Source organism: Chelonoidis abingdonii, chromosome 26, assembly GCF_003597395.2.
Source record: "Chelonoidis abingdonii isolate Lonesome George chromosome 26, CheloAbing_2.0, whole genome shotgun sequence".
Classification (NCBI taxonomy): domain Eukaryota; kingdom Metazoa; phylum Chordata; order Testudines; family Testudinidae; genus Chelonoidis; species Chelonoidis abingdonii.
Window position 1 is genome coordinate 11,917,173 of NC_133794.1, and position 25,314 is coordinate 11,942,486.

The following is a 25,314-nucleotide window of genomic DNA, read 5'->3' on the forward strand; positions in this document are numbered from 1 at the left end:
TGTGTGTGGAGGGCGCCACTAGGACCCAGAGTGTAGAAAATTGTGTCTGCCGCTAGTGCATATGTATTCTCTCCACTCTAGATGCACAGAGATGGTGGAGTGCTGGAGGAAGGAGGGCACAAGAGACATAACAGGCAGGCAGAAGAAAAGGTGAGAGGGAATAACACAAAGCAGCAGGAGCTGCAGGGAGAGAGAGGAGGAGGAGCCTCTTATGTACCTCTCCAGCACTCCCAGGAGCCTGGACTGATTCACACCAGGTTCTCAGGGAGCTTCCTGTTTCCTGCTGCTTCTCTGAACCCACTTGAGGAGAACAGGAAGTCAACTGAAGTAGTCGGAGCCAGTTAGGCCCTTAAGACGCTGATGTCATCCCTCACTCAGGCCCTGCTACCAGCCTGCTCATTTGTCCCCTTCAATTGAGTGTTGAGAGCCACAATAGCTGGCACAAAACAGCAGTCATGAGTGAAAGAAGAAAATGCCCCTCTGGGGCAGCATTCAGAAAAAGAAAGCAAAAGAAGCTTTTTTATCTAAGCAGGAAGGAGCTCTCCTGAGATACAAAGACACAAATGTTCACGGTGAGCCTTCCGGCCCCAATGAGGATGTGAGTGGCAAGGAGATGCCTGATCTTCCAGTTGGTCAGAGTGCAGGTGACCCGGCAGCTACTGCAACATCCATATCCAATGGATGTAACCATCCACATTCCTGAAGAAAAGTGTAGATCAGAAAAGACTGTGGTGGAGGCGCAAGAAGCAGCTGCTTCTGAGTTTAGTTCCTTAAGTCTAGATGATCCAGGACTGTGGACCCACTTGAGCAGTAGCCTGAGGGACATCCTTGTACTGCATGGGCCACAGCAAGTGAAAAACTTCACGTTCCCCAAAGACAATGAAAATAGAAGTTTCCATCCAACACATTACTGGTGTGAAATCCCCAATGGTGACTAAGTGGAGAGGCCGGGGCCTATGTACTCAAAAACCCAGAATGCTGCATACTGTTTTTGTTGCAAACTCTTCCAGTCTAATGTTCCAGGCACATTCTGTTCTACAGGAACAGAGGACTGGAAAAATCTGTCTAGAAATCTAGCATGCCACGAGAAGGCAGCAAATCACCAGAGAGCATTCCATAGGTGGAAAGAGCTTGAGATGAGATTAAGGTTAAAGGCCACCATAGATGATCAGCATCAAGAGAAGATTGCATCAGAGTCTCTTTACTGGAAAAATTTTCTGAAAAGGCTCATTGCCATTGTGAGAATGCTTGCTACCCAAAACCTAGCACTGTGTAGAACATCAGATCAGCTGTATATGCCAAACAATGGAAACTTTCTTAAAATTGTGAAGCTGATGGCTGAGTTTGATGCTATTTTTCAGGAGCATCTAAGAAGAGTCACCACCGAAGAAATGTATACACACCATGACCTTGGAAAAACCATTCAAAATGAGATTACAGAGTTACTGGTAACAAAAGTCAAACAGAAAATGGTGGCAGATCTGAAATCAGCAAGATATTACTCTCTTATTCTGGAGTGCACACCTGACATCAGCCATATGGAACAAATGACTTTAATGGTGCGTTTTGTAACAACAACAGAACCTAGTGAAAATGTCCCTGCAATGGTGACTGTCAGAGAGCATTTTCTAGAAATTACTGACATTGATGATACTACAGGAGCTGCTGGTATGACAAATGTGCTTCTTAAAAAGCTGAAGATATGGGAATTGTGATAGCTGACATGAGAGATCAGGGCTATGATAATGATGCCAACATGAGAGGAAAGACCAGAGGAGTCCAGACACGGACCTGAGAGTTAAACTCTTCAGCTTTTTTTGTCCCATGCAGTTTTCATTCATTGAACTTGGTGGTCAGTGATGCAGCATCAGCTTCTAGTGAGGCTGCTGAATTTTTTAATGTAATTCAAAGCATCTATGTATTTTTCTCTGCAACAACTCCTTGATGGCAGATTTTGAAGCAACATCTGGGAACATCCTCTCTGACACTGAAACCACTGAGTGCCACACGATGGGAAAGTCAAGTGGAGGCAATAAAGCCTATCAAACACTAAACTGGGAAGATAGATGATGCCATAGTTGCCATTATGGAGGATAATGCTAGGACAGGAACTGTTCATGGGAGAACAGTGAGAGAGGGAAATGGAATCGCCAGAAACATACATAACTTCAAATTTCTGTGTTGCTTGGTGTTGTGGCATGACTTACTGTTTGAAATAAATGTTGTAAGCAAGAGACTCCAAGGTGTTGACCTTGATATGTCTGGAGCAATGGAACAACCGGACAAAGCAAGTCATACCTACAGTCTTACCGGTCAGATGAGGGATTTCAAAATGTTCTGAAGAGGAACTTCACACTGAAGCTATTTTCCCACCCATTCAGGAACACAAGAGTCACCGAAGAAGAAGACATTTTGATTACGAGGCAAGGGATAATCCCATAAAAGACCCTACACAACAATTCAAAGTTGAATTCTTTAACCAGGTGCTAGATTGTGCAGTACAGTCAGTTGAAGAATGTTTCGTGCAGCTCAAGGAACACATCAATATATTTGGAGTGTTGTATGATATTCTAAAACTCCTCACTATACCTGAAGAAGACCTATATCAGCAATGCGGGGCACTAAAGACAGTGCTGACACGTGAGGACATGTGCGATATTGATGAGAGTGATTTAGGTGATGAACTGAAATCCCTTTCAAGATACATTTCAGCAGGATCAACTCCAAAGGCTGTTCTGGAATATATGTGCACAATTAAGATGACCACCCTCTTTCCAAATGCTTTTGTTGCTCTGCACATACTTCCAACACTTCCTGTAACAATTGCCAGTGGAGAATGCAGCTTCTCCAAGTTGAAGTTAATAAAAACACATCTGTGCTCCACAATGACACAGGAGAGGCTGGTTGGCCTTGCAACCATTCTCAATAAAGCATGAGCTGGCCCCAGACTGTGGACCTTCAGGAAGTAGTTCAAATCTTTGCAGCCAAGAAGGCATGGAAAGCACCACTTTGATTATTCAGATAAAAATGCCAGTGTTTACTATGCAAACAAGAAAAGTTACATTTGCTGTTCAGGTGTTTGAAAGTTAAGTGTTACTTAAAATTTTTGAACAAGGCATTTTAAGTTGTCATTTCTCCTTTATCGGGGTAGATAGCAGAGCAGTACCATGAGAGGAGTAGAACAAGAAGAAGGCAGAATTGAGACCTTTCAAAGTTTTGGCCCAAGCGAGGGGGCATGAGGGCGTCATTTGAGCTCCCTGCCTCAGGTACCAAAGTGTTGTGGGCCGGCCCTGAGAATATAGACTGAGTTCTTGTCTACATGAGAAAGTTGCACTGGTTTTACTTAAATCGGTTTTTAAACCGTGTGCTGTCTCCTCCCCGAGCACCGCTCCCCTAGCTCCCATTGGCCAGCTGGTGCTCGGGGAGGAGACAGCACATGGATCCCTGTAGTCCCCGCTGCCTAGGAGCCGGATCTGCTGGCTGCTTCTGGGGCACAGTGCAGTGCCAGGACAGGTAGGGACTTAGACCTTCAGTACCGCCTACCGGACTTTTAATGGCCCGGTTGGTGGTGCTGACTGGAGCTGCCAGGATCCCTTTTTGACTGGGCATTCTGGTGGAAAACTGGACACCTGGCAACTCTACAGAGAACTTCCCCCGAAACAATTTCTAGAGCCGATCTTTTAGAACAACACCCAATCTTGATTTTAAAAATAGTCAGTGATGGAGCATCCATCATGAGTCTTGGTCAGTTGTTCCAAAGTTAATTATTCTACCCATTAAAAATGTTCCCACTCTGAATTTGTCTAGATTTAACCTCCAGCTGCTGGATCATGTTCTACCTTTCTCTGCTAGATTGAAGAGCCCATTATTAAATACTGGTTCCCCAGGGAGGTACTTTTAGTCTGTAATCACCCCATAACCTTCTCTTTGTTACGCTAAATACTAAATAGATCGAGTTTTTTAAGTCTATCACTATAAGGCTTGTTTTCTAGTCATTTTTTTCTGAACCCTCTCCAATTTATCAACATCTTTCTTGAATTGTGGGCACCAGAACTGGACACAGGATTCCAGCAGTGGTTGCACCACTGCCAAATACAGAGGTAAAATAACCTCTCTCCGCCTACTTGAGATTCCCCTGTTTATGCGTCCCAAGTTTGCATTATCTCTTCTGGCCACAGAGTCACACTGGGAGCTCATGTGCAGCTGATTATCCACCACGACCCCCAAATCTTTTTCAGAATCACTGCTTCCCAGGATAGAGTCACCCATCCTGTAAGCATGGCCTGCGTTCTTTGTCCCCAGGTATATAAATGTGTGCACGTAGCTGTGTGAAAATGCAGTTTACCACGCAATCTCTTTGAATTAGGGTGACCAGATAACAAGGGTGAAAAATCAGGATGGGGTGAGGGGGGGTAATAGACATCTATATAAGAAAAAGCGCCAAATATCAGGACTGTCCCTATAAAATCGGGACATCTGGTCACCCTGCTTTGAATCAGTGGCCCTTTCTCTAAATTATTTACCAGCCTGCCAATTTTTGAGTCATCTGCCATCTCTATCAGTGACGAATGCTGAACCGACTTGGAACAAAACGTTCTGATGTTTCCAAATCAAAATGTTCCTGAAAGTTTTGGTCCATGAAAACTTTTGATATTTCACTTTTTCTTTCCTGATTCAAGATGAAAACAGAAGCTGAAATATTGGAATTTCCCCTTGGAATGGAATTTTGACGTTTTGCTGAACTCTATCATTTTATGACCCAAGTCAGCGGTTCTCACACGTTAGCAACCCGAGGACCCCCATTTTGATTTAAATTTTTTGTGGAGCCTCAAGCTCCCTGCTCAATCCTAGGCCCTACCCCCGCTCCATCCCTTCTCCCAAGTTCCCACCGCTGCCCCGCCTCTTCCCACCCCCACTCCACCCTTGCCCCTCCTCTTCCCTGCCTCTTTCTGGCCCCTCCCCCGAGCGGGCCTGGTCCCTGCTCCTCCCCCTCCTTCCCAGTGCCTCCTGCTCGCTGCTGAACAGCTGTTCCCGAGCATGCAGGAGGCTCTGGGAGGGAGGAGGAGGAGTTGATCAGCGGGGCCTGCAGACCACCTGGAGTACCCTCGCATACCCCAGTTTGATAAACACTGACCTAAGTGTATTTTTTTTTTACTGACTTTGAACATTATACGTTATGAAGCACAGCTATATGAACAGCAATGTTGCATTGTGGGCACCATTCATCTTGACAGGCACTGTGGGGCTAAGAGTGACACAGACTAATATGCTTCTGCTTTGTTGCAGGGCACAGAACGCTATACGTTGGGGTACGGATGCCTTTGGTGAGACAAAGCCACAGGCATCACAGGAATCATGGCCAGAAACATCGGAAACGAGACCGGGCAAAGGGAGCCATTCAAGATGAGCAGGAATCTCATGGTAAAGAACATCTCAGGCTAATGTACGATGGGAACATAGCGTGCGTTTAATAATGGAAGCAGAACTTATATAAGTAATGGGAATCAATATTTTTTAATAGATCCATCGATTCCAATGCCAGAAGAGACCACGCTGATCTAGCATGACCTGGTTTGAGCATTAGCTTGCTAAACCCAGGGTTGTGAGTTCAATCCTTGAGGGGGCCAATTAGGGATCTGGGGCAAAAATCAATACTTGGTTCTGCTAGTGAAGGCAGGGGGCTGGACTTGATGACCTTTTGAGGTCCCTTCCAGTGATAGGTATATCTCCAATTATTATTATTTATAATAACACAGGTGAGAGACCTTCTCCAAAAGAATTCTTAGAGCAGATTAGTTAGAAAAACCCAGAGTCTTGATTTAAAAGTTATCAGGGATGGAGTATCCACCACAAGTGTTGGTAAATTGCCTGGCATTGCTCTTCCTAGGATAACACGGGGCACTGGACATTGAAAGTTCATTGCCCAATCTCACCCCAGTGAAAGCAACATCTGAGTTTTTTTATTCGCTCTGAAATAGTTAGAGCCAAACTTATGCTAGTTAGCGTGTACGAAATTAAGAGGGGAAATTCTGGCTCCGCTAAAGTGACTGGGAGCTTTTGCCGTTCGCTTCATGAGGGCCAAGAATTTACTCCTAGTAATTCAGTTTATGATCATCATTTATTATTTGTAGAGGAAGCACCCAGAGGCCCCCTACTAGGATCGGGGCCCCATTATGCTAGGTGTAATGCAGACACATAGCAAGAAACGATCCCCGTCATAAAGGAGCTTTCGGTTGAAATAGACAAGACAGAGGAAAGGTGGATGAGAAACATGCAGCATACAAACAAAGTTATCTAAGCGAAAGCTGGGATCGGTCGTGTTATTTCATGATTCGTTTTTACTTTTTGGCTCTGTTCTTTTTCTTTGGGGGATTTTTAATCTGCACAATACATTTATAAATAATAGAATCATAGAAAGGTAGGACTTGAAGGGACCTTTAGAGGTCATGAAGTCCAGGTCCTTGTACTGAGGCAGGACCATATATACCCTGTCAGATGTTTGTCTAACCTGTTCTTAAAAACCTTCTCCCCTCAGCACCTTCTGCACACCGCTGAACAGCTGATCCGCAGTGGGCGGGAGGTGCTGGGGTGGGGGGGCAGAGAGAGGAGCTGATTGGCTGGGCCCCCAGTGGGTGCCTATGAATTTTATATTTGGCTTCTGGCATGTGGGTTGGTTTGAAACCAAGCATCTTTGGCGTGATGTTTCTATTCGATATATATAACAATGAGCAACCTCTTCCTCTTAAATGTGGCATTTCTTTAATGGCATAACCTGGTCACAGCAGATGCCTCTTTAACTGTTTGTTAATTAGACACCCCGTCTCAGCGAGTTCAGTTTATCCTTGGTATGGAGGAGGACGAGGAGCACGTTCCCCACGATTTGTTCACAGAGCTGGATGAAATCTGTGTGAAAGAAGGAGAAGATGCCGAATGGAAGGAAACAGCCAGGTGACACACAGCTATATACTCCACTGGCTCAGTGAAACTAAATGTGTTTTCCTGACCTCCCATCAGGCTATGTTTCTGGTACCATTTCCTTGAACTGCTGCCCAATGATACCACCTGCTGGAAGAAGAGATGCTGCTGCTAGACAGGGCTTTCATAGTCTGTTACTTCCAGGCCATGTCTAGACTACGCGCCGTATCGGCGCGTTAAAATCGATTGCTCGGGGATCGATATATCGCGTCTAATCTAGACGGGATATATCGATCCCTGAGCGCGCTTATATCGATTCCGGAACTCCACCAAACCCAACGGAGTTCCGGAATCGACATGGCGAGCCGCGGACATCGATCCCGTGCGGTGAAGATGGGTGAGTAAATCGATTTTAGATATTCGACTTCAGCTACGCTATTCTCGTAGCTGAAATTGCGTATCTAAAATCGATTTTACCGCGTAGTGTAGACCTGGCCTTAGTCTCTTTCTGCCTCAGTTTCCCATGTGTAAAATGGGGATGGTAGCGATGCCCTGCATCACAGGGTCTTGTGAGGGTAAATACAGTAAAGACTGAGAGGTGCTTACGTACTAGGATAATGGGCACCATATAAGATAGAAAGGCATGAATGTTGCGAGGACAAATGCTTTAAAGATTATGAGGCGTTTGTGCACTATACTAAGAAGATGAGAATAGCCGTACTAGATCGGACCAATGGTCTATCTAGCCCAGCATCCTTTCATTTGACAGGGGCTAATGCCTGATGCTTCAAAGGAAATGAACAGAACAGGGCAACCATCAAGTGACCCATCCCCCGTCGTCCAATCCCAGCAGCTGCTGTGCCCTATGTAAAATAAATATAAAATACACCCTTCAGCGCATTATTAGAGCTGGTGGAAATTTTTGCGTCAGCTGCTTAAAAAACAAAATGTGCACTTGATCCTCTTCCCTTTTCCAGCTTTGAACCATTAATTGAGTTACCGAATGTCTATGGGGTATATTTCATACACAGCTTTGTATCTCTGCAACACCTGCTTGAGAGTCTTTTCACCAGAACTGGTCGCTGCTGGTATTTATTTGTGTTTGGTTTGCCATGCTTCCAGGTGGCTGAAGTTCGAAGAAGATGTGGAGGACGGAGGAGAACGCTGGAGCAAGCCCTATGTAGCGACACTTTCATTACACAGCCTCTTTGAGCTGAGGAGTTGTATCATGAACGGGACTGTCCTTCTGGATATGTGTGCCAACAGCATCGAGGAAATTGCAGGTACTGCTTTACTGAGTGATCAGTTGCGTCATGTCAGAGAAAAAAGCTTCGGGGAATATCCTTGTGCATTTTTGAACGAAATAACTTCCCTCTGCACCATGTTTGTTCCTGCAAAATCCTCGGTAGGGATGTCATCAAAACAGCAAATGTTAAGCAAACATATTAGAATATGCACAGAAACCGAACTTTAGATTTGGAACCATGATTTTTCCACCCTGAAATCCTGATTACATTGATCCAATCAAGGTCTAGAAACAGACCATGTGACAATCAAAAGAGCGTACCTTTCAAATATCAAATTCTCTCATGTTTTACAGACCTACAATTATTCAGAGAAATAATTTGGAGAATAACTTCAGATAACAGAAATGAGTCTAATAGATTAACATGCTATTGTTGTTCTAGAAATGTATGTCTGGACCATTTGGGGTCAGAAAAAGAGGTAAAATCCACTGAATAAACTATTTGTTACAAATAATTCACCTTAGTTTATTCTGTTTTAAGACGTGGGAATCTGTGTGAACTATGCAAATTCTTTAAGGGATTATTTATGTAGGAAAACAGTCCAGAATAGCTATGGCAGGCTTGCTATTCTAACTCCCCATGTGGACACTTTTATTCCACACTAAGGGTGCTTGTATCTGGTTTAATTTAGTCATCTTTGAAAATGGATTAAGCTAAACTGCAAAAAGGAACTCTTAGCATTTGCGTACACATGAAAATTAATCCAGAATAAAGTAAGGTATAAATTTAAAGTGTAGTAACTATTCCTGTTTGATGCCATGAGTGGACACTTCTATTAGTTTAATCCAAATAGTTTGGATTAAGATAAATACATTATAAATAATTCAGAATGTTGCATTCTTACTCTGGGGTAAGAGCATCCACACATGGAGAGAATCAGGAATAGTTAATCCTCTTTAAATTCATGCCCCAATCTTATTTTGGATTGGTTGTCATATGTGGACAAATCCTAATTCCGCATTAACTTAATCCATTTCCAAAGTGGATTGAGACAATTCAGAATAAATCAGAATAGTCAGTTTGGAATAACTCCCCATGTAGATAAAACCTTACCGTGGAATAGGCGTGTCCCTACAGGAAGTTAGTGGCATAGGCATGTCCATACAGAATAGCTATTTCACTTCATATTCTGTACTTACTTTATTTTGCAATATGTAGACAAGACCTAACTTTCAAAGTTAGGGTTCCTTTGGCAGAGGGCCAAGTAATACATTTCTGTTAAGGAGATAATTGAGGGTAATTGAGAAGCTTTGTAGAAATTATTTTTGACTGGCACGTCTCTATTCAAACTCTTTCAAGGTCTGGTGATATCAGATCCGTTCTTAGCACGTGCCTCCTCGAGCACTGCCAGTTACAGTCAATTATCCAAGAAATCTCAGGGAAGCCAGTTATAGACTGGTTATAATTTGGTTAAATGTGTAGAGCAATGCAATTTGGAAAGAAAAGTGCATTACTGAGAATGGGGAATAATAACTGCATTAGCTAAGCAGTGAATAATCATTTCGCAGAGACTTTTTAGCAAAGAAAACTCCCTGCCTTCATTGGAAGACAAAGGATATGTGTACACAGCAGCTGGGAGTGTGCTTCTCTGCATGGTTAGGCAGACGTGTGCTAGCTCTGCTTGAGTTAGCTGTCTAAGTAAAAACCCGATCCCCTGGTACTCAGATGGCTAGTCAAAGTCACTGCGCATGCCACCATGGCCATGCTGCTACTTTTAGCACGCTAGCTCGAGCAGAACCAGCGTGTGTCTGTCTATCCATGCTGGGAAATACATTCCCAGCAGCTGCGCAGGCATGCCCAAAGACGTATTAACAATGCTACAATGTCTTCCTAAATAAGATTGCGTCGGCATTGGTTGTCTCTTCCGTCTGGCAGTAGTAACGCTCTCCTATGAGGCGTGCGACCTTATTCCCGTGGGTTGAGACTGTCACGGGTTTTGTCCCACTGCTCTTTGCTGGCTGTCTGGGGCTGTAGTGATTCTTGGAGTGAGTCCTGGCTCCACTGAAGTTACAACCTCGCCCTCTCTCTTCCTTGGTGTTTGGAAAGCATGTAGACCGCTGGCAGCACGACTGCAATACGAACATGAGGGGGTGGTTTGCAGGGGGAAAGGATGATCCTGGGAATCTTCACCAAGAAACAAAGGGGAAATGTTTAATTCTCAGATCAGGCAAGGGCTTGATGATGGCACTTAATCTGTGTGGTAACTCAGTTTTCTCCATGTGTAAAATAGGGATAGTCTTTCATAGAATCATAGAATATCAGGGTTGGAAAGGACCTCAGGAGGTATCTAGTCCAACCCCCTGCTCAAAGCAGGATCAACACCAACTAAATCATCCCAACCAGGGCTTTGTCAAGTCTGACCTTAAATACCTCTAAGGAAGGAGATTCCACCACCTCCTCATCATATAAGGACACTGTGGAGGTGCAATTCAGGGATTGCTGTGGCCATGAAGTCTTTCTAAGCACAGAGCTAAATAAGAATAGTTTGAGGGCATGTTTAGTTCTGTCAACGGTACTTATACTGCTTTTTTCTGAGCACCTCCCATTCCTTAATGCATTTATCCTCAGAACGCCCCCTGGGAGGTAGAGTAATGCTATTATCCCACTGAGACAAAGGGAGACTTGCCCAAGGTCACACAGGAAGTGTGTGGCAGAGCAGGGACACAAATTCATTCTTAGAATAGCTCTGTAATCACTGTTCCTCCCTTCCTATTGGCTTGTACATTGAGCACGTGGACGTTCATCAGTGACACAATCTGCACGCTAGAGAATTGATTTTCCCCTCCCCCAGATATGATCCTGGATCAGCAAGAACCAAGCAGTGAGTTTGATGAAAGCATGAGAGAGAATATCCGGGATGCCCTCTTAAAAAAGCATCACCACCAGAACGAGAAGAAGAGGAACAACCTCCTTCCGATTGTCCGCTCTTTCACTGACGTCAGCAAGAAACAGTCAGATCCACACTTATTGGATAAAACGGGTGAGGATTTCTGGGTTGCGCCTTCAGACAGCCTGACCCTTTGAGGTGGGATTTTCCAAAAGGCCTGAATCACCAAGGTACACAAGTCCCAGCTGAGTTATCTATGACTTCACTGGAAAAAAAACGGCGTTGGTTTTTTACATGATGATTAAAGCTGGAAAGCTGAGGGAATAACTGATTATATGGTTTGCCCGTAGTTCTGAAAAACTGAAAAAAAAATCATTGCGGGTTGACTGCAAAATGAAATATTTTGCAATTTTTGCGCAGCAAAAAAGTTAAAATAAACCACGTTATTTCAGGTCAAACAAAATGCTCTGTTTCAATTTCAAGCATTTCAAAAATAACATTAAAGGAAATTTCTCTGCCGTGTATTGTTGCGACCCAAAAGTATCAAAATATTTTGTTTTGAAAATGTCGAAATGAAACATTTCAGCATTCTTGGATTTTTCTTGTGGTAGTTTGTTTTTCTCAAGACGAACAATTCGGCAAATCTGACACGAATCCATGAAATGTTTCAGTGTTGCTGAATCTGCGTTTTTTTACTGGAAAAAGCTTAAGTCAAAAAATTGTGCTTAGCTCTAATCATGAAGCCAGATGACTGGTAGTTTTGACTCCTTAGCATTCATACTGATTGCTGCGTAGGGTGACCTGATGTCCTGATATTTAAGCATCTGTCCTGATATTTCATGGTACTCCTTTTTTTTTTTCTCTGCCAGCAACCCCTCCCCCTGCATGTGTCCTGATGTTTTTTTCCTCTCATCTGGTCACCCTATCTCTGTGTCACAAGTATCAGTAAAGACTAACAGATTTATTTGGGCATAAGTTTTGGTGGGTAAAAAACCCAGTTCTTCAGATGCAACCCACAAAAAGCTTATGCCCAAATAAATCTGTTGGTCTTTAAGGTGCTGCTGGACTCCTTGTTGTTTTTGTGGATACAGACTAACACGGCTACCCTCTGATAAGTGTCAATGTAAAATCTTAGTGGAGACAATGCACTTTAGGTGAAGGGTATACAGTTAACCTCAAATAGCTACTCTGAGGTTAAAACTACCCAGGCCTTGTAAAAAATACACCTTTTTCTGCAGTGAAGCTATAGCGTTTAACACATATTAGAAATGAGAGGTGATTTTGTAAAACGCATGAAGCTATCACTTATCAAGATGCCCCAAAATAAGAAGACTTCTTGTAATGGGACTCAGGGAAATTGGGAGGAAGTTTCTATAAGGGTTTTCTTTTCTTTATTTCTCTTTAGTTATTTTGTTTTTTCATGGGAGAAGGAGCTGGTGTTGGGCAGCTCAAAAGCTGTTTGCTCTAGTGTCCTTTTAGCTAATGGGAGCAGTGTGGATTACTTAGCATTCATGCAAATACAGTGCTGATCAGTACATCGCATAGTACGAACTGCCGTCGTGCAAGTGTGTGTTTGCCACAAATGGTACAGAGGAAACATGCTTCCTTGGGCTTTCTGATCTCTTTTTCCTTTAGCAATGCACGCGCAGTGTCCTCAACCTGGCACTACCAGTCTAGAAGTTAAAAATGGAGTGACCCACGACACTAGTCCTATGGATTTAAGCAAGGTGAGATGCTACTTGTGGCTGTGTCAGTCAAGGTGAATACAAGAAATGTGGATAATTTGATGGGGCCAGATGTTTCTAGAGCTCAGCATGCTGGGTGAGGAGCCTGCTTGAAAAAACTGGCCATAAATTTCATAATGGGGGCAAAGTAGAGATTGGTGACATTTTTTAGCCAAAACTTTTTTTGGCTAAAAAATACAGATTTGGGTTGTCTGAAACCTTTTGTGTATTTGTGTTGAATTTGCTGAAATGCTTCAGTTGGGGAAAAAATGGAGAAAAAAATCATATTGTTTGGTTTTAACATTTTCTGACTGATTCATTTTGATTGGAAACAACTTTTCCTTTTGAATTTTTCCTCAGTTCCATTAAAAAAAAATACCCTCCCCCCAAAAATGAAACAAAACGTTTCTTTCAGGTTGAACAAAATATTTCATGTGACCCGAAACAATTATTTGCCCCAGATTTTTTTCTAGTTTGGCCAGCAAACCAAAAAATTGATTATTTGCACAGGCCTAGTGCTGAGTGCTTTGACAGATGTCTTTATTTAGGTGCCTAAATGGGAGCTGAGCTTTTCTGAAAGTCAGATCCTAATTGTGGGTGCTGAGAACTTGAAAATCTGTTCATGAGGTCTTATAACTTGGTTTGGTGCTTGGGTTGGGCCATATTGCCTTAACCATTTGTCCACTGAGATCAACCATTGACATGTGATGCTTATTCCGCATGGGAGGTTATACTGGAATAACTATATAGATTTAAATTCACTGGTTGTTAGAGCTGGGCGAAGTTTTTTTGAAAAATAGTAAATTTGCCGAAAAAATACATTTTTCCAGGTGGTGATGCTCTTCACAAATTTGGGTTGAATTCGACAAATGGTTTCAACAGAAACAAAAAAAAAGTATTTTTTTTTAAAAAGTCAAAATACCCCAAAATGTCCCAAAAGAAAAGTATCCCAAAGACATTTCATTGTGGGATGAACAAAACATTTTTGGTTGACCCAAAATGAAATGAAACAATCAGTTTCAGATCAACCAAAATGTTTTCTTTGACTCAAACGAATTTTTTCTTCCTTTTTTTCCTACGTTTCATTAAAAAATATAAAAAACATTCAGTTTTTGATTGGAACTGAACTGAATTTTGTTTCAGATTTTTTTGGTTTGCCTCCCCTCCTCACCCAGAACATAATATCAAATATTAGCTCATCTCTTCTCCTTAGATTATACAGAAAAAACTTTCCCATGTAAACAAAAGTCCAAAGGCATCTTTATGACAGTACAACTGCACCCATGCTATGGTTGTATCGATTTAACTATTTCAGTAGAAAATCACCCCTCCAACCAGAATAATTAAACCGCTATAACACCTGTGTAGATAGCAGGCCTCGAAGGTGCAGTTGTGGATCTGGAGGCGTGAATCCTAATTGTCTGAAAATTATTTCTTCATAACTAGGCGGAGCTTCATTTCATGAAGAAAATTCCTACCGGAGCAGAAGCTTCCAACGTTCTAGTGGGAGAGTTGGATTTCCTCCTTCGTCCCGTGGTGGCGTTTGTGCGTCTGACACCAGCCGTCCTTCTTTCAGGCATGACGGAAGTCCCGATCCCAACAAGGTAAGAGTGTTAAAAAACGCTTTATCTTTTTTTAAAAGAAATTAAAAAATGTTTTAAAAATTAAATTAAATTATGTGTATATATTCAAATCAGATTAAAAAAATTCTATGGAAAGTCCCAGTAAACTCAGGCCAGCTTTTCTCTTATGCCTTTTATCAGCTCAGTGCACAGGTACGGGTTCCGAATGAACTCCACCCAGTGGGTGAAGTGACGTTTTTACAGAAGCAATCCACTTAAAGAGAGAGCTTTTCAGAGGCTTTAATGTGCCTAACTCCCATTGCAAGTCCATGAGCACTGTGTGCTAACTCTCGTTGAAGCTGATTTACTGTGCGGATCCCATTGGAAACTTCAGGTGGTTTCTTTTTGCTCTTTACTACCATTTAATAAAGGCACTTTTTTCTCTGTTTTCTGTGGCCAGGTTCCTATTTATCTTGTTGGGACCAGAAGGGAAAGCACATCAGTACCATGAGATTGGCAGGTCAATGGCCACCCTCATGACAGATGAGGTACGGTATGGCACAAGTGACAATTTCAGCTCTTCTCCTTTGCATTTCTTTGTTTTCTGTCCTCTTCTAAATCATTCTGTCTTCCAGACCAGGATTTAAGGGCATGTACCATTTGTTTCCAGACTGATAAGATGAAGAATGAGATCAGGATGGGTGTGTAACACTAGGGAAGTTTGTTCTCTTCCCCACGGCAGCCGAAATCCACATTTGCAAAATAGCTCAGCCCCCATTTCGGCATCAAAATAAGCATCCGGCTTTTCAACAACTCTGCATAATGGCCCTGATTGTGGGTGACAAATAGGCTGTCTGAAAATTTTCCACTGAAACTGTTTTTTGACGGAAGGTTGAGTTTAATTTCAACAAAACAAAATGTTTTGCAAAAAGTGTGCTCTATGGAAAATTCTGAGATGTTGTTGAAAAACTGAATGTCTGAAAGTTGAAATATTTTAGTTAAAAGCTGAAATATAACAGCCAAATTCTGAAATATTTTGACTCTGAAAGGCCACCCCAATGCCTTATGGGACTTGTAGTTCAAACACCTCAGGCTCCCATTCTCCTTTACGTGCTGTGTTCCCCAGGCAGACTACATCTCCCATGATGCACCATGGACAGTGGCTGTCCAAGAGGCGAGGCCATGGTGCATCATGGGAGATGTAGTCTGACCAGAGAACCTGGCTTTTACAGGACAATGGGAGCATTAGGTAACTAAACTATAATTCCCATGAGGCAAATCAGTGGCATTTCAGAATCAAAATATTTTTTATTTTTTTATTTTTCACTGAGCTCTTGAAATTTTCTGTGGGAATAAACCTCATGTTCTGGCCAGCTCTAGTCAACTAGCACTTGACAATCTGGCCCATTATTGTTATCTTTTTGTTATTACTCAAGCGAGGCAGTGCAATCTAGTGGATAAAGCACTCGAGTGGGATTCAGGAGAACTGTTTTTAGTTCCCTGCTCGGTCTCTGACTTGCTGTGCAACATGGAATCATAGGGTTAGAAGGGACTGCAAGGGTCATCTAGTCTAACCCCCCAAAGGGCAGGCCACACCATCTTTCTGTGCCTTGGTTTCCCCTTCCTAAGCTAAGCATGCCTAAACCTTACTCTCTTATTTGTAGATTTTCCATGATGTTGCTTATAAAGCCAAAGACCGTGGTGACCTTGTAGCTGGTATTGATGAGTTCCTGGATCAGGTGACGGTATTGCCTCCTGGAGAATGGGATCCGTCGATTAGAATTGAACCACCGAAATATGTACCTTCCCAGGTAGGTAACATTTTTCACTTCCAGAATGAGAGAGAGACTAGAATGGCTGACGGGGATGTATGAGCAGCAACTGTACATGAGACCCCTGTGAAGCAGTGTGTCATACTGGACAGAGCACAGGATGGAACTTGAGACCTGGGTTTTATTCATGGCTCGGCAACTGTCACCCACGCTTGCGGCAAGTCACTTCTCCTCTCTCTGCCTCAGTTTTCCCATCTCTAAAATGGGTATCATAGCTAAGACTACGACTTAATCATGGGTATTTTTAGTAAACAAAAAATCACAGTCTGTGACCTGTCCATGACTTATACCATAAATATTCTTCATTGAATCTTGGGGGGGTCGCTGCCAGGAAGGAGCACACAGCACCAGCTGCACGGGGGAGCCCCTAGGGGCCCACTGCCAGGGGTAGCCAGCGGCTGCTCTGGCCACCACCGTGAGGGGAGCCCCCCAGGGGACCAGCAGCTGCTCTGGCTGCCACCAGAGGGATAAAGTCCCAGGACCAGCCGCTGCTCTGGCCGCCCTGGGACCACTGCCGGGAGCCATCAAGCTGTGGCTGCTTTGGCCGCCCCTGGGACTGCTGTTCAGGTGGTTGCTCAGGTGGTCCCCGGGGCCAGCTGCTTGGGCAGCCCTGGAGTCAGCCACACTGGCTGCTGCAGAAGTCACGGAGGTTGTGACTTTACTAGCTCACACAGGGGTTGTGAGGAGAAATACATTAAAGACTGTGAAACATGTGGATACTACAGTAATGTTGGCCATATAAGTACTTAGATAGCAGAGATGGCCAGGCTGAATTTCAAAGAGAGGTGCTGGTGGAACACTGTTCTTTGTGAGAGACCCTCAGCTCTGGATCCAGCTTTGTCCGTCCAGTCCAAAATAAACTGGGTGTGTTCATCTTTTGTGCCTGGTGAAAAGTGTATCTGTTAGTACAACCTTCAAAGGCAGGTAGGGGTTGATCCGTGCAGTGGGAGTTTGGGGCTGTTTAATTCTACTAAGCACGGAAGAGTGTCTTGCAATCAGATACCTGGGATCTAGAGGCGAACACCACAAAGATCTCGCTCTTGTGTTTCTGTTTTAACAGGACAAGAGGAAGATGCCAGGTGTCCCTAATGGCACTGCTTGCCATACTGAGCCAGAGCAGCACAGTGGACCCGAACTTGAACGAACAGGAAGGTTAGTGTGACCAGATTTAACATTCATCTGCCTCTCCTTAAAGTTCACCCTAGAGCTTTGCGAGTAATGGATTTTTTTGATTTTGGGTGGCTGTCACCTGTCTTTTTGTTGTGTTTGTACAGCACCTTGCGCGACAGGGGGTCTGACATGCTAAGATAATACAAATAAATAATAATAATGTTATTATTTACACTTACCTCCTGTGTAAAGCACTTTAAGATCTGATGGAAAGCATTAGAGTGAGGCATCATTTCATTATGAATAGTGTCAGAGCAAGGTGTCGGGTGACTTGCAACATAGAGAATTTACAAGACACCATTGCTTGACTCTTGTTTAAAAAAGAAAATCTGCCATTGTTGGCTCCGATAGGGGGAAAAAATATCATTTTCTTTTCTTTTTTGCAGGCTCTTTGGTGGTTTGATCATGGATGTGAAACGAAAAGCTCCTTGGTTCTGGAGTGATTTCAGGGATGCTCTGAGCTTGCAGTGCTTGGCGTCTTTCCTCTTCCTATACTGTGCCTGCATGTCCCCCGTGATTACCTTTGGGGGGCTGCTTGGGGAAGCAACCGATGGACAAATAGTAAGAATATTTTTTTTCTAATTCACAAGGTATGATTCCCAGGAGAACAAGCTACATCAGAGAACACCAAGAGCAATAGGCATTGAATTTCACTGCTGCTAATATGTTTTGAGTTCTATTGACTTGCCTTCTGCTAGTTGAGCCTTTAGGGGGCAGGTTTTCTCCACAACCAAGCAGTCTAGGAATTTAATTTTTTTAAAAATGAAAGCTGAGATTCTGGTGTAATCACTTGACTCCGGGAGCTGGGGCTTTAAGAAACCCCACCAAATATCACGAGGTTCGTGATAAACTCATGAGAGTTGGCAACACTGACTGATTTTGTGGAACTATATTAATTCACATCCACAAAGCCTCTGCCCCATGGAATTCCGTGGCGTGTGCTGCGTATGCTTCAGGCATGCTAATAAGGCGTAGCTTTCAATGTTACATTTTCAAGGCTGTTATTCCATGGGGCAGCCCGCTCAGTTTGGACAGGTGAATAACACTAACCTGGCAGAGTGATTGCTATTTAAAATTAAGATCCTGCCGTAGGTAGGATGGGAGGCATAGATGGAAGGTGATGGGTGTCTGTGTAAAACTGTCAGGGTACATCTACACTTATTTGGAGCTGGAGGGGTAGATTCTAGCTGGAGGCGGTATATCCGTGCTAGCGCCATTTGGGCTAGTGTGCTAAAAATCGAGTGTAGCTGTTGCAATAGGAGGGGCAGCAGGGGCTAGCCGCTGTGAGCACGAGTCCAAAGTCTCTAGTAATTTGCTTTCCCATTGCGCTGTGTCACACAACTCCTCATCTTGTCTTTGCCAGTGTTACTATCTCCCCACACCCCCGCAGGTTGTGTATTTATGTAAGGGTTGGCAAGAGTGTGCCATGAGCCCACACCACTTTCATTCAGCCCTGTGCATGTGTTCTTGTATATGGCAGCATTTTGCAGTTATGGGCTGGAGTCCAGAACCCCCAAAATGGCATCAAATCTTAAATAAGGAAGAGGCATTTGCAGATTTTATTCACTAAATCCGATGCATTGCAATCCATAAACAATACTCATCCCTAGCTCTTATCTGGCACTTTTCATCAGTAGCTCTCAAAGCGCTTTACAGAAGAGGGCATTATCATTATCTCCATTGTACAGATGGGAAAACTGAGGCAGCGTATTTAGTTTCATCCAAAGGCATATAGGACTGGAAAGGAACTGCTCGGTCACCGACTAAAGTCCCTTAGTACTACACCCATATGCTTATTGCTGTTTGGTCATATAAAATGCAAGCAAAGAGATGCAAATTGGGATTTTCAAACCAACTAAGGGATTTGGGTGCCAGATTCACATTAAAAATCTAGCCAGATGTCAGTCTCTTTTGAAAATAATCGCATGAATTCTCCATTAAGGTCCTGTACAGCGCTTTGGCAGTGTATACTCAGGTTAAAATGGAGTGAATATCGTTTACGCCCACCCTTATGCACTGACATAACAGTGTAAAGTGGATTTAGTGTAAATGAGATTCAGACCCAATATGTATAAAACTTAAAGATGGAAGAATATTTATCTGTTGCCTGCTTGTTTGTTTTTAACTTCAGAGTGCAATAGAATCCTTATTTGGTGCCTCGATGACTGGAGTTGTGTACTCTCTGTTCGCTGGACAACCCCTCACTATCCTAGGAAGCACTGGACCGGTGTTGGTGTTTGAAAAGATTTTGTTCAAGTTCTGCAAGTAAGGCCGTGTGCTCTTTAGAATGTACAGAATTGATGCATATGGCCAGGTGGCAGATTAAAAGAACAACAGGGAAAATATGTATTAAAAAAAAAAAGCAAATGTAAGATACAGTTTTATTTCCTCCTTGCAAATAAAACATTGCTGCTTTCATGAGTGATGGTGTAAGACTGGAATAGTTTGAGTAGATTTAATAAAAACCGGCACGGTGAACAATACACTGACTTTCATCAGCCATGAATGTGTTGCTCGTATGCTTAAAGTTACGCACATTCTCAAGTTCCTAGCCCCCATCCCCAAGTGCTTGTCTCCTCCACTTCTTATGTCCTGTCTTTTAGGTCTGGATCCTGGAAACACTTATGCACATGCTTAACTTTAAAGCACATAACTAATAGAGCTGATGGAAAAGTGTCCCCCCCCAACTCATGGAGAATATTGATTTTTGGGTAGAAATTTGAAAACTGAAAAAGTGAAATATATCCTTTTTGCCTGAAATATTTTGGTTTCCAAGCATTTAGTTTTTCTGCAGAAAGGAGACACTTTCATCAAAAAAATAATTCATTGGGAATCCAGTTTTTCTATCAATGGAAATTTTCTTTTTGAATGGAAAAATTTCCTACCAGCCATAGCAACTAGTCCCATTGAATTTAAGGATTATACATTCTTAATATTATGCATTTGTGTGTTTGAAGACTGTGAGCTCTTAAGGGCAGGGACTGAAATTTTAATATAGATGTGTACCGTGCCTGGCTTAATTGGGGGGCTGCTAGGCTGATTAATAATAATAATAATAATTAATAGATCTGAGCTCTTCTCTGCCTGGTCTATACCCTGGATTGGTGGTAGTTTGCCTGGAGAGCAGTGATGCATTTAATTGGTCCTCATAAGAGTCTTAATGACTGAATAAAATCTTTCCAATTTCCTGTGCCATTCACTGTGCACCTGTTGGCTTATTCTGACCTTTGGCACTTGTGCCTGGCTCCTTTTTGCAGAGACTACTCGCTCTCCTACCTTTCCCTGAGAACCAGCATTGGACTGTGGACTGCTTTCCTGTGCATCGTCCTTGTGGCAACAGACTCCAGCTCCCTCGTACGCTACATCACTCGCTTTACTGAAGAAGCATTTGCTTCTCTGATCTGTATCATTTTCATCTACGAAGCTCTAGAGAAACTGATTAAGCTAGGAGTGACCTACCCTGTCCACATGCACAGCCAGCTCGACCACCTTACCTTCTACTAGTGAGTTCATCTTGTTTTTTTTTTTTCTTTTCTAAAGCTACTATGGTCAAACAGGACAGTAAGATGCTGATTCAGCAAAGTATGCGCCTAAGCCCCTCCTTGTTTAGCAAAGCACTTAAGCACATGTTTAATTCCCTTTGACATCAGCAGGATTACAGCACCTTGCTGAATAGGAGTGGGTTTAAACACGTGCTTAGAGGAAGGTGATCTAGCACAGTGTTTTTCAGCCTTTTTGATAACAGGGACCAGCTTGTTGCCTTCCTAAGCTCTGTCAGGGAGATCTTGGGGACCGGCATTGGTTCATGGATAAGAACATAACAACAGCCATACTGGGTCACACCAAAAGTCCATCTAGCCCAGTATCAGCAGCCAATGCAGATAATCATCAAATGATCCATTCCCTGTCACCCATTCCCAGTTTCTGGCAAACAGAGGCTAGGTACACCATCCCTGCCCATCCTGGCTAATAGCCATTGATGGACCTTCCTCCATGAATTTATCTATTCCTTTTTGAACCCTGTTATAGTCTTGGCCTTCACAACATCCTGTGGAAAGGAGTTCCACAGGTTGACTCTGCGTCGTGTGAAAAAATACTTCCTTTTTGTTTGTTTTAAACCTGCTGCCTATTAATTTCATTTGGTGGCCCCTAGTCCTTGTGTTATGAGAAGAAGTAAGTAACACTTATTTCTTCACACCAGTCATGATTTTATAGACCTCTATCTTATCCCCCCTTAGTCGTCGCCTTTCCAAGCTGAAGAGTCCCAGTCTTATTATCTCTCCTCATATGGAAGCTGTTCCATACCCCAATCTTTTTTTTTTTTTGGCCTTTTCCGAACCTTTTCCAATTCCAATATATCTTTTTTGAGATGGGGCAACCACATCTGCATGCAGTATTCAAGATGTGGGCGTACCACGGATTTATATAGAGGCAGTATGATTTTTTTTTGTCTTATTATCTACCCCTTTCTTAATGATTCCCAACATTCTGTTCGCTTTTTAACTGCCGCTGCACATTGAGTGGATGATTTCAGAGAACTATCCGCAATGACTCCAAGATCTCTTTCTTGAGTGGTAACAGCTAATTTAGACCCCATCATTTTATATGTATAGTTGGGATTATGTTTTCATTAATGTGCATTACTTTGCATTTATCAGCACTGAATTTCATCTGCCATTTTGTTGCCCATTCACCCAGTTTTGAAAGATCCTTTTGTAGCTGTTCGCAGTCTGCCTGGTACTTAACTATCTTGAGTACTTTTGTATCATCTGCAAATTTTTCCACCTCATTGTTTACCCCTTTCGCCAGATCATTTATGAATAGGACTGGGCTCTGTACAGACCCTGGGGGGCACCACTATTTACCTCTCTCCATTCTGAAAACTGACCATTTATTCCTACCCTTTGTTTCCTATCTTTTAACCAGTTACCAATCCATGAGAGGACCTTCCCTCTCATACCATGACTGCTTACTTTGCCTCAGAGCCTTTGGTGAGGGAACTTGTCAAAGGCTTTCTAAAAATCTAAATGCACTATATCCACTGGATACCCCTTGTCCACATGCTTACTGACCCCCTCAAAGAATTCTAGTAGATTGGCGAGGCATGATTTCCCTTTGAAAAACCATGTTGACTATTCCCCAACAAATTATGTTCATCTATGTGTCTGACAATTTTGTTCTTTACTATAGTTTCAACCAGTTTGCCCGGTACTGAAGTCAGGCCTACTGGCCTGTAATTGCCAGGGTCACCTCTGGAGCCCTTTTTAAAAATTAGCTTCACATTAGCTATCCTCCAGTCATTTGATACAGAAGCTGATTTAAATGATAGGTTACAAATGACAATTAGTAGTTCTGCAATTTCACATTTGAGTTCCTTCAGAACTCTTTGGTGAATCCCATCTGGTCCTGGTGACTTATTACTGTTTAATAAAAATTAGGATCTAGTGGAAAGAACAATGGGCTGGGGTTCCTGAGACCCAACTTTAGTTGCCAGCTATTCCTTAGTAGCTTCCTGTGTGGACATTCTTGTTCCAGAATCCACTTTGGAAGTGGATTAAGAACATTCCAGAACAAGTGTTCACACACGGTGTCATTCAGGAATAGCTATTCTGCTTTGAAGACACATCCTGCCTTTTTCTGGAATAGCTGTCGACAAGCCCTCTGCATCAGGCTTTCTGTGTGACCCTGGGCAAATCAGTTAATGTGCCTGTGAAAATTCTTTTCTGTCTCCCAGGGGAGTTGGGAGGATCAAATCCACCAGTGATTGTAAGATGCTCAGATATGATGGTGAAGGCCATAGAAGTGTCAGGAGTCAAATTTAAGCACACGCTGAAGTGCTTTGCTGAATCGAGTCTTAATGCAGGGACTAAGCTTCTTGAACTCCAGCTAACATAATGTGTGACTGTTTAGTGGTAAAGCACAGAGATGTGCCACAAAGATGTGGGAACTTTTGAACAGGGAATCCACCAACACCTAGAAATCACTGGCATTTTGCTATGTACTTCGAGAACATTCTAATCTAGTGGTTTGAGCACTGGGCAGGGAGTCAGGACATCTGCGTTCAGGAGCCCTTGAACAAATCCCTTCCCCGCTTTCTGCCTCAGTTTCCCCATCTGCACAGTGTGGATAATGGTACATATTTTGCTTTGGAGGTGCTGGTTTTGCCTCTGTAACTGAGCCTGACCTCAATTTTGCTCTTAAATCTTTTTGGTTTTGTGCTTAATCTGAAGAATACAGCATATCCTTCCTCAGAATTAAAAGCTAAGTATAATTTTTGCGCAACGAGGCTCTGTTATCGCTGAGGAGTTCCCCTCTTCTGATATGTTAACCCTAATGTGTTTTCTTTGCTCTTAGCTGTAAGTGTGCTGCTCCTGACAATCCCAGCAATCAAACCCTGCAGTTGTGGAGTGACAGGAAGATTGTCCCTTCTGCGATTGAGTGGGCTAACCTCACTGTCAGTGTAAGTGCATGGGCCTCTGTGCTCTCATCTGTGGTATATTACAGATCTAGGGTGACCAGATGTCCAGATTTTATAGGGACAATCCTGATATTTGGGGCTTTGTCTTCTATAGGTGCCTATTACCTCTCACCCTCTGTCCTGATTTTTCACATTTGCAGTCTGGTCACCTTATACAGATCAAAATGGAGCAGAAGGGCATCATGGTCAAAATAACCATCATGTCACATTCCTGCTAATGTTAGCTCGGCTTTTTCATTCTTCTAATTGTTACTTAAGGTCCCTAAGTTATCCCAGGCCTCAAACTGTACTAGAACTTCTGTAATAGAAATAATGCAGTTCAGATTCTTGTGAATTTAAGATTAGGGCTGGCTGGAAAACAGGAATTCTGTTTTGCAAAAAATGTCAAAGTTTCAGCATTTGTTTTCACTGCGATGTGCAATGAAACAGAAACCTTTTCACCGTTTCCTGTGAATACAAAAGGAGAGAGAGAGAGGCTAAGGCCTGCCCCGAATAGCTTGGTGGTTAGAGCACTCACCTGGCCTATGGAAGACCTGTTCTACCTGATATGGAGGAGAGAGTTGAACCTGGGTCTCCAGGTGAGTGTCATAATAGCTGGACTATATAGTGAGAATCTCTGTTGAGGCAGCTGCACTTTGTATAAATAAAACATTCCACCATAAAATAGTGGGGCAGAGGGAGACTGACTCTAGGCTGCTTAACCAGCATGTGGGAGGCACAAGTTCAAGTCCTTGCTCTGTTTATCACTCAGCTGAGGGCCACTGGCTATTCAGGGGTCACCCTCAGACATCCCACCCAGGGTCTGTGAAAATGTTGACAAAACTAACCCCTTCCTACCAATAATTACAGTTTTGATGAGTTGGCATTTTCTGATGGAAAAACATTTTGTCTGAAATTTCCTGACCAGCCCTAGTTTAAATTCTTGGGACCAGCACTCTTGTGGCTGGGGGAGGGGACCATCTGCAAAGACCCAAGTAGTAAATGCAGCCTGCCTATGTCTCTGGTTTAGGAAAACATCTCTGTTCAGGAAATCAATCCTGTGCTCATCTCTAAGTCCATGCTTATGTCTGATTGATGTCAGCGTGACATAAGCGCATGCTTAAAGTTAAGAACGTGCGCTGGTGCTTTCCTGATTTGGGGCCTAATTACTCCAAGCCTGGAACTCGGATTCAGTAATGTGCTTAAGGATGTGCCTAACTTTAAGCATGTGAGTTGGGGAACTGCTTAAAGTTAGATGTGTGCTTAAGTCCCTTAATGGAATCGGGGACCCTGTGTGGAACATAAAGAGATCTTTTCCCAAAATCTCCCGATCACTTCCTGTGGGTTTTTCCATGAGAACTTACTTCTCCTTCCCCCATTATCATTGATTTAACCTTCCTTTCCATCCCTCTCCTGCCTTCCCTGAACTCTTCCTTTTTCTGTGAGGTCTCGCTAGATGAAAGCAGCACTCGCAGTTTAAGCTGAGGATGTGCCGTTGATTTACAGTTCAGTGTAACATT

The 25,314-nt window shown here is 43.0% G+C and overlaps 1 protein-coding gene across 1 annotated transcript in view; it reads left to right on the forward strand.

Moving 5' to 3' along the window:
• SLC4A8 (solute carrier family 4 member 8) overlaps positions 1–25,314 on the forward strand; it is a 44,381-nt gene that overhangs the window by 2,500 nt on the left and 16,567 nt on the right. Inside the window, exons 2-14 of the mRNA XM_032786825.2 lie at positions 5,287–5,421; positions 6,813–6,948; positions 8,038–8,198; positions 11,014–11,202; positions 12,685–12,776; positions 14,220–14,377; positions 14,796–14,883; positions 16,000–16,146; positions 17,228–17,319; positions 17,724–17,898; positions 19,469–19,602; positions 20,595–20,840; positions 23,692–23,797. Coding sequence (XP_032642716.2) covers positions 5,316–5,421; positions 6,813–6,948; positions 8,038–8,198; positions 11,014–11,202; positions 12,685–12,776; positions 14,220–14,377; positions 14,796–14,883; positions 16,000–16,146; positions 17,228–17,319; positions 17,724–17,898; positions 19,469–19,602; positions 20,595–20,840; positions 23,692–23,797 — 1,830 coding nt within the window. The 5' untranslated portion in view covers positions 5,287–5,315. The remainder of the gene's footprint in view (positions 1–5,286; positions 5,422–6,812; positions 6,949–8,037; positions 8,199–11,013; positions 11,203–12,684; positions 12,777–14,219; positions 14,378–14,795; positions 14,884–15,999; positions 16,147–17,227; positions 17,320–17,723; positions 17,899–19,468; positions 19,603–20,594; positions 20,841–23,691; positions 23,798–25,314) is intronic.